The sequence below is a fragment of the Passer domesticus genome, chromosome 6 (assembly GCF_036417665.1).
Source record: "Passer domesticus isolate bPasDom1 chromosome 6, bPasDom1.hap1, whole genome shotgun sequence".
Lineage (NCBI taxonomy): Eukaryota > Metazoa > Chordata > Aves > Passeriformes > Passeridae > Passer > Passer domesticus.
In genome coordinates, this window is record NC_087479.1 from 69,745,145 (window position 1) to 69,754,237 (window position 9,093).

Genomic DNA, 9,093 nt, shown 5'->3' on the forward strand with positions numbered 1-9,093 from the left:
CTCCTCGCTGCTGGAGCCGGCGCTGCCCTGAGGCTCCAGCTGCTCTCTGGGGGGAATTCCTCCTGGAATTCCAAAGTCCTGTCCAGCCCCTGGGACCCGCTGTGCTGCCCGGAGCTTGTGCAGGGACAGGAGCGGAGGTTCCTGAGGGGCAGGGGCTCCTGAGGGGCAGAGGAGCAGAGCGGGGCAGGGACAGAGATGCTACTAGCACCTAGTAGGGCCGGGCCTCGCTGCCCTCAGCAGATGGAGGAGGATTCCGAGGCAGGAGGGCTCAGTTTCGGGCGGCCCGCAGCCGGCGCAGCGGGACCCGGGAGGCAGCAGGCCGGGGGCTCTCGGGGGGCGGCGGCGGGAACTGCTTCTTGTACAGGAGGCTGCTGTACTGCAGCTCCGGCGTCACCAGCCGCCGGCAGGTCCGCTCCAGCTCCTGAGGCAAGCCCTGCTTGAGGTTGTAGCCCAGGATCCTGGCCCCGCCGTGCTGCAGCGGCCGCAGGGAAGAGTCCTTGATGTCCTTGGGGGCCACGCTGCCCGTGCCCTGCAGGCAGGCCCGGGCCAGCTCCGCCTGCCGCCGCCGCAGCGCCCGCACCTCCCGCCCCAGGCGCTCCCGGCCGATGTGGCGGTCGATCCTTTCCCAAAAAGTCCTGTTAAAGTGCGTGTAGATTTCCCAGTCCAGCCTGTTCCAGGCCTTCAGCTTCTCCACCACGGAGTCCGCGAGTGGGGACTTGGTGCTGCTGTCCCTGATGTTGAGCGGGAAGGAGACGACGCTGTCCAGGTCCCAGCACAGCATCTCCTTCAGCAGCACCATGGACTCGTCGAAGTATTCGGAGATGAGCAGGAAGTCGAAGGACGCCTCGATGGCCCTCAGCATGAGCTGCACCCGCTCGGGGGACACGTCTCCGTCGGGGTTGAAGCCGAAGTCGAAGGTCATGAGGTTCCTGGCGTAGTGGCGGTCGCCGCTGGCAGGGTCGTAGTAGCGCCAGGGCTGGCTGAGGAACTCCTGCAGGCTGCGGACGCGCGAGAAGGCCGACGCGCCCTTGTAGTACACGAAGGAGGACTCCATCAGCTGCACGGGGTTCCTCAGGATGGAGAAGTACACGGCAGAGCTGGGCACCACTTTCTGCACCTGCGGGGGAGAAAAAGGAGGGTTTGAAGGTGGGGCAGGGAGAAGGGGTCTGCTCGCCCGCAGTGCTGGTGAGCAGAGGCAGCTGCTGGGGCTGGAGGTGGGGTGCTGGGGAGGATTTCAGGGTGCAGCCCATCAAAGGAGCTGTGGGGAGCTCCAGGAGAGTCACACGGGGAGAGCAGTGAGACCAGCTCCCCACAGTGTCACAGCTGTGTGGCCAGGCTGGGATGGAGATACTGCCCATCTCTTTCCCTCTCCCCATGTTCATCTGCCCTCAGGTGGCACCCTGAGGGTGGATGCTGGGCACGGCTGACCTGAGCTGACACACTTTGGTTGTTCTCCTCTTGCAGCTGGTCCCCTCTGGGCCTGTCCAGGGAGCAGGACATGTCCCAGCGCCCACCAGACAAGAAAGAGATGAGAGTTGCTGGCTGCAACAAATGCTGTCTCCCACTTTGCCACGGCTCACAGCACATCAAACCTGCTCACGGAATCTCTCAGGAGGTGCCAGCAACATGCCAGATACCCGTGGGCAATCCCGACTCTCTTTAGTTCCTTTCTGCAGTTTATTTGCTCGACAGCTTCCCCTCCCTGTGCCCCATGAGCCCCTCTCCCCATTCCCTGCCTGTGCCCCCGAAGGGTGGCAGCTTTGCCCGTACCTCCGGCTGCAGGAACCGCATGTGGTGGCAGAGGATGTTGAAGCGCCGGGGGCTCAGAGGGGAGAAGCCCTGCACGAACCTGGCCAGGAAGTGGTGGGGGTAGTAGAGCTGGAAGCCCCCGCCCTGGGGGAAGGCGAAGGTGAGGTTGTGTGTCTCCCCGAAGCGGAACAGGATGTTCATGACGGTGCTGCTGGCGCTCTTGTGGACTTTCAGGAAAACAATGTCAGTCTTGGGCTTGCATGTCTTCCCTTGAGAGGTGACTCCTCTGGCCTGCTGGCCTTCTCCAGCTATTACCTCCTTGACCTCAAAGGCTTCTGTCCAGCTTGGGAGAAATCCTATCTTCAGGTCTGTTTTGTAAGAATCCTCTGCCTGCAGAGGTTGAGCTGAGTTTGGGATGGGCTGTGTGAATGAGATGCCCCACTCAGGCTGGGGAGAACCCACAGGTCGAGGCTGAGTCTGGCTCTGTACCTCCACCTGCACCATTCCAGGGGGGGACATTCCCTTCTGCTCCCCTGTGCTCAGCCTGTTTGCAAAGATGATGAACTTGCTGGTGACAGCTTCTGCCAAATCTGCGGCGACCCTCCCGGGAAGGCTTGGAGGAGGACTTTCTCTGGCTGCTTTTTCCAGGCCAGGAAGCTGGGGTTTCAGCTCCGTGGGTGACAGAGGGGCTCTCACCTTCTCGCTGCTCTCCCCAGGCTGCTGCATCCAGCGCTCCTCTTGGCTGCTTCCCGGGGGGGTCTCCTGCCTGAGGTACAGATGCATCCCAAAAACATCCTCAGTCGAAGCAGGGGCTGGCTCAGCTTCCCTGTGCCCCTGAGGGGAGTCATCCTCCCACAGCAGGTCGGGGCTGTGGAGGGCAGAGCTGAGCTCATGGCCTGTGGTCTGCTGCAGGCCACGCTCCAGCTCACACTGACAGCTCCTGTGATGGGGAGAACACAAAGCTCAGCTGCAGGAGGAAAATGCAGAGGCAGCTCCTCTGCAGCCCAATGAACCCCCTGACCCACAAAGTCACCCCAAAACACATTCCCTCCTTTTCCTGGGGTGGGTGGCAGTGCTGATGGGCTTCACTGCTGCCCTGAGGGGTAGGGGTGGGTGTAAGAACTTGGGCTTGATCATCTTGGAGGTGCTTTACAACCTTAGTGATTCTACGAAGAGGAGAAGGACAGGTCAGCAGCGATGTGGCAGTGTCTCTGTCTTGTTGGAGCATGACAGGACAGTGGAAGGGGCAGAGAAAGAGGAGGCAAGGAGAAAGAAGAGCTGGTGGTCTGGAGAAGCTGGAGGAATGATTGTAAATAACCCCAGACTGGGAGGACTGGGCTCAAGGGCTGTAGGGTTTGATGTGAGCCAGGACAAAGCCCCAAGCAGCCTTGTCTGACCCCAGGGTGGGCTCAGCTCTGGCCAGGGCACAGGGGTGAGATGTGGGACCCCCAGAGGGCCCTCTCTCCCCTGGATTTTCCTCCCTGCCTAAGGAAGACCCTGCTGGGTGGTTTTCAGGAGGGCAGTTCTGAGCCCACCTCAGTGGCCAGCAGAAGGCTGGAGAATGAGGTGCAGGTGTATAATTCTGCTCAGGACCTACCCAGGAGGCTGCAGCTTCTCCACAACCTGAAGTGTGACCAGGAGGAGGACGAGGAGGCTGAAGGAGATCCAGAGCCGACCTGGCTGGCACCTGTAGATTGCACTCAGCTTCCTACAAGGAAACAGATATTTGAGCCCATTTGTGGGGAGGAAAAACCAAGACCAGTGCTGTGTGTGTGTGAGGCAGGCGGGAAAGGCGCCTCGAGGCTTTTTTATTTTTATCTTTCTTTAAGGTAAGGTCACGTTTTCAGGGGCGGAAATGATGCAGAGGCAGCGATAACTGGGGAACCTCAGAGGCTGTGCCCCAGCACTGCAGCCTCATGGAAATTTCCAGATGGGCCACAGGCATTGTGCTGAAAAGCAAACAGTGATAACCACGGAGTCCCTTGTCTGCTCAGGGACGCCTTCCTGTAGCAGCCTGAGCTCCCCCCAGGCAGCAGGAACAGGGCACTACCTGTGTGTTCCCTGCCCTGCCATGCCAAGAAGGATCAGGATCTTGTCTTTATCAACATGGACAATAAAACTCTTTTTTCCCCTGCTCTCCCCACTCTCTGCTGTTGGACTGCCATCTGCACAGGCTCCAGCTGTGGCTGCAGATGTGATGCCACCATGAGGGTCCCAGCAGTGCCTGGATTTTAGTCTGATTTTAGCCGTGTCTACAACAGCAGTGTGATTTCTTCAGGCCATCAGAATTCTGCTGTCAGGCTTTGGGTTGTGTATGGTGACGTTAAGGCCATGGAAATGCTGCCACAGGGCTCCTTCTGTTTGTAGGGCTTGCTGCAAACCCTGATGGAGCTTGATTGTAGCTTTAATCTTCAGTGGAATGGTCGAGGGGCTGAATTTCCTGGAAAAAAGGATTTGTTTGTATTTTTCTTTTCACAGAAAGATTGTCCAGTCCCAGCAGATGTGACACTTGGAATGATGGGTTAGTGGTGGCCTTGGCAGTGTTGGGGGAAAGATTGGACTTGACGATCTTAGAGAGCTTTTGCAACCTGAATGGTTCCATTATTCTGCTGGGTTTTCCCCAGGGAGCTCACTGTTGCAAAACAGGAGATGATTTGTCCTGAGGATCTGGTTAAACCCTTTGGGATTGGGCTCTGCTGTGGGGGAAGTCCAGCCAGTCAGCCCCAAGTGGCTGCTCTCCCCTCTCAGGGAGAGTCACAGGCAGCAAGGATCTTAATGGGAGGAATTAATGACAGCAGAAATTTGGGCAGAGCCTGCTTGGAAGCTGCATTCCACCAGGCAACCTGGGTTCATTGGCATTTCTGCCTTCCTGCAGTGGTCAGCTTTGGACCAAGACAGTGGGACTGGGACTGCACAGACCTGCTGTCCCAGAGCTTCTTCACCTCCATGGTGCTTTGCCTGCTGCTCTGGGCAGTGCTGTGACACATGGGAGCAGAGCTCTCTTGGTGAGACAGCAGTGACACAAACGTGGGCTGTCTGAAAGGGTCACGTGCATCCCACGGGTACAGGTAAGGAATTTAGGTTTGCTACTGAGAAACTGGCTTTGTTCCAGGAAAATCATCAGCTGTCATGATTAAGTACTGTTTGATAATGACAGCACTGCTTGCAGTGGTTGGATACTCAGGGACACAGTTCTGCCCTGCTGCCAAAAATGTCCCTTCACTGAGCTGAAACTCCCAGCTCCTCCCAGGAGGATTTTAGTGTCTGCAGTACTCAAGACTGGAAAGGCTGGGAGGTCTTAGGCCATGGCAGTGCTACTGAGGGTTCAGAAGGTGTCATTACTGCACGTGATTACTGCCCATCACAGCATCCCCAGTCCCCATGGCAACCTGCAGGTATCCACCTGGAGGCTCTTTGCCACTTGAGGAGCAGGCTGCCAAGCTCAGATGAGACTGAAGGTGGCAAATGCACGTGTGGGTCACTGCCTGGCCATGCCAGTAGCACAAGGAGACCCTCGTGAGGTCAGAGATAAGCAGATGTGACAAATGACAGAGCAGAAAAATGCCAGATGCTTAAACAGAGCTTAAAATGCCATGAGGTGTTAAAGAGGGAGGGTTGAAGCAGAGAGCTGAGGCTGCCCCAGAGCTGGTGTGAATAGCTGGTGTTGAAATAATTTGTGGAAGATCAGAGAGACCACAGAGGGAGAAGGCAGTGAGGAAGGAGATGCTTCAGAATGAAGTGATTCCTCTGGATCTGGTTGGAGATTCAATTCAGCTCTCCCACCACTCCAGGCAAGGCTGGTCATCATTTTGTCTGGCTGACCATGGTGAGACAAGCAGCAATGAGGGAATGAAGAGCTGCACCACTGTGACATTTAGTGATACACACAAACTCTTGCAGGAGCACCCAGTAATGAAGGCAGAACAATGGAACACTTCCCCCCAGGCAGGGCTGGGGGCAGCACCCTCTGCCACTCCCTTATCTGTATCTGGCCTTGCTTCCACAGAGGTCCTAAACTTTCAACCTGTGAGAATCTGTGAAAGATCCAGGTCCTGTGGCTCTTTTGAGGTGGTTGGTGTGTTGGTGCAACACTCAGCTGAGAACACACAACACGTATTGGCCTGACATGTGTTGGGGCTGGCCAGGCTGGCACAAAGCCACAGCCTTTCCTTCCTCCTCTGGGCTGGCTCTGTGGGATACATGGACATCAAGGAGGGTGTGCTGAGAAAGTGGCAGTGCTCAAATTGCCAAGAAGTTGCACTGAAGGCAGCAAAATATTCATTAAATGGCACATGGTGCCTGAGCAGCCCTTGTCTTGGAGGCTGGAGCAGGTTGGCAAGAGGTGCCTGAACAACAAACCTTCAAAAGGCTCAGCTGCCCTCCGTGGGTAGCCCCTGCACAGCCTGCTCTCCATGTGCACACTGGGATGGGATCAGGGATGTGCATCTTGGGGCAGAGTTAAACACCTGAGACCAGAGCACCAGGAAGGTGTCCAGGCTGCACTTGGAGCCCTGCAGGGCGGATTGGGCTGAGAGAACCCAGCTCCTGCAGAGTCTTTGGAGATGCCTCCATCTGCAGGTAGGCTACAGCTAAAGAGCCCCCTCAGACCAGAGCCTGGGTGCTGTCACCTCCAGAAGTGACAAGAAGGGTGCAGAGCTGGATGCAGCACCCCAGAGATGCCTTTGGCTGCAAGGGCTCAGTGGAAGAGTCAGAGCAGCTGGATCCCCCTATGCTGGCTCCAGCAATTGAATCCAAACCTGATTATGGTCAAATCTTTGCAAGGGATGGTGCTTCAGCTGTCTCAGTGCCAGCCCCAGAAGGGGAGAGGGTGTTCTTAACAGGGCTGCAGACTTCCCCTCTGTTATTCCCCCCTTCTCCAAGCAGATCTTCCCTCCAACCCATGCTCCTTCCCTGTCCAACCCAGAGACAAAAGCCCCAGCCAGGCTGGGTCTGTGGCTGGAAGTTTGGCCCTCAGGGTCCCAGCCAGCTGCAGGAGCTGCAGGAGGTGCTGAGGCTGAGCTCACCAGGCAGGTGAGTGGCAGAAAAAGATTTTACAGTTTTGCTGTGCCCAGGTGTTCTCCAGGCAGTGAGTGAAGTTGCACAAGGAATTAATCTACACAGTATGTACACCAGCCACAGCCTGCTCCCTCTGACCAGTCACTGGAGCCAGTTTTTTTGGTAGTAAATGAGAAATTGGGCAGGATGCTCAGGTAGCACAGCAAGGGCACAATGGCACTGCCTGCCTGTGTCAGTGCCCTACACTTGACAGCTGGGTTGGGAATAACCCTGAGCCCTCTCACCCTGCAGCTCTCCCCCAGCCAAAGGGCTCTGCTGCAGAGTCAAGCCTTGCCCTTCCCTCATCCCTCCTGTCCAAACCAGAGCCTGTGGAAGAGGGCACCTCACCCTAGGGGCTGCCATGTGAAAAACTTGCACAGAGACACATTTCTGCTCCACATCTACTCCTCTGGTGAGCCCTCACTTGGGATGCTGCAGGAGGGATCAGCATCCCAGTGCCCTGCCAAGGTCTGTGCCATTCTCCTTCCTTTGTGGCAACAGCCTCACAAAAGATGCTGTTTTCCAGCTGCCCTTGGAGCATCACCAGAAGGGAAAATCCCCATCACCCCAGACTGCCCTGCAGTGATGAGGAGCAGAAACATCTGCCTGCCCATTCCCATCACCACTTCAACTGTTTCCCAGCGTGGAGGGATCTGCAAGGACATCAGCACATCACCTCCAGGGAGGACAGAAAGACAGTTTTACTTAGGGAAATAGTATTTTACTTAAATAAGTAGGTAAAAATATTCCACTTACGTGATCAAATACCTCTTGAATTTCAGCATGGTGAGCTGGAGCCTTGGCTGGGAGCGGGTGGTTATCACCCGCCTGGGAGACTGGAAAGCAAACACCCAGAGCCTGGCTTGTGTGCTGTGGCCAGAGGCCCCTCCCCGGGGGGGGCACTGGGACACAGATCCTGTCAGACCTTCCCACCAGTGCCCTGTGCCTGCCCCAGGGAGTGCCCAGCCTCTGGGAGGGTGAGTGGCACCTTCACCCCTGCCACGTCACACAGAGCATTGGGCACACTGTCAACCCATGGCAGTGTCCCTGCCTCACTCCTTGGTTTCACCCATGGCTGTTTGTGTTCCACTCTGACCCTCTCTTTTTCTTTCTCATGTCCTGATTTTGCCTCTTGACAAAGCTGAGGGCAGAGCTGGTTGTGCCTGCTGAGCTCTTGGCAATCCTGATGTCTCCAGGTCGGTGCTGCCGAGGCTCTGGGGTGGCTGAGTCACCCCTGCATGGCAGGGACCTTGTCCTCTCCAGTGCACCATGGCTCCATCTGGCTGGGCTGAGGGTGTGGCTGCCCCCAGCTCCCTCCTTTGATGGCTTGGGGAGCACGGGGGGCCAGTGTGAGGATGGCACATAAAGACATTGATGTGTGAAGTGGTGTCTGGAGAGGTGAATGGGATGAGGGGAAGCAAAGCTGTCATCCCCTCATGCTGGGCCTGTGCTGTGCCAGGATGACCAGCCCTGCCAGGAAGTCAGCTGGCTTCCAGGACCAGTGGGAAAGTGGTCACTGGGTCTGCTTCTGGGCAATGTAGGACAGCTCAGAGGAGGACAGGGAGGCTGCCCTCCACGATGGAGGTCCTTTGGCCATATCCTTCCCCTTCAAGGCTCATCCCAGGATCCTGCACAGCATCAGCCATGCCTTTGTGTGATGGGGCAGTTTGGCAGGGACTGTGTGCTTCTTCTGTTTGGGCACAGACTCCTGGAGTGGTGGGGATGTGGAGAGGGTGGCTGGGACATGGGACACGAGGGCCAGTGGCTCCAGCTGTGTCACACACAGTCTGCAGGAGCAGGTGCCCCATGTGCCAGCTGGCCCTGGAGGAGAGCACCTGGCCATGTGTGCTTTCCTTTGACCCGTGCCCACAGGGCTCAGGAAGTGCATAAAGGGTGGATAAGTCACTTCCAGCCTGGACCTTGGCTCTCTGGAGGGACAGGAGGGCCCAGCTCCCTCCTTCCTTTGCCAGCAGGGAGGCAGCGTTCCCCTCACTCACCCTGGCACAGGCAGGCGCTGCCTCTCCCCGTCCACCTCATCAAAACCACAAGTTTGCTGTGGGGCTCTCGTGTTCTCCACCCATCCTGGGCTCCAGCTCTGTGCCCAGGCTGCCAGCTTCCCTGGGAGTCTGGGCTGCCTGAGAGCCAAGCAAGAGCTTGCAGGGATCAAATCCTCTCTGGTGCAGGGGCTGAGGGTCAGGGCTTCTCTCCTCTGCTTCCCTCTGCACAGCCAGGCTCTGTGCATTCCAAGGCTGCTTGGGGTGGATGGTTGAGGGCTCTGTGAGCATCCCC

At 57.2% G+C, this 9,093-nt stretch overlaps 1 protein-coding gene across 1 annotated transcript; it reads right to left on the minus strand.

Annotated features, from left to right (window-relative positions):
• Positions 1-268: 268 nt before the first annotated feature.
• Positions 269-7,731, minus strand: LOC135302348 (galactose-3-O-sulfotransferase 2-like). Its single transcript, XM_064422718.1, has 4 exons — positions 7,561-7,731; positions 3,347-3,457; positions 1,771-2,689; positions 269-1,117 (listed from the first exon to the last, which is right to left on the minus strand). Exons 1-4 carry the CDS (start codon positions 7,587-7,589, stop codon positions 269-271), a joined length of 1,908 nt encoding a protein of 635 aa, XP_064278788.1. The 5' UTR covers positions 7,590-7,731.
• Between the last annotated feature and the right edge of the window lie 1,362 nt (positions 7,732-9,093).

Excerpts from the sequence above, each read along its gene's own strand:
- LOC135302348 (XM_064422718.1), bottom strand. The coding sequence starts at position 7,589 with ATGCTGAAATTCAAGAGGTATTTGATCAC. Across the intron at positions 2,690-3,346 it reads GAGAAGCTGCAGCCTCCTGG|GAGCTGTCAGTGTGAGCTGG; the intron begins GTAGGTCCTGAG and ends TCCCCATCACAG. Across the intron at positions 1,118-1,770 it reads TGCGGTTCCTGCAGCCGGAG|GTGCAGAAAGTGGTGCCCAG; the intron begins GTACGGGCAAAG and ends TCTCCCCCGCAG.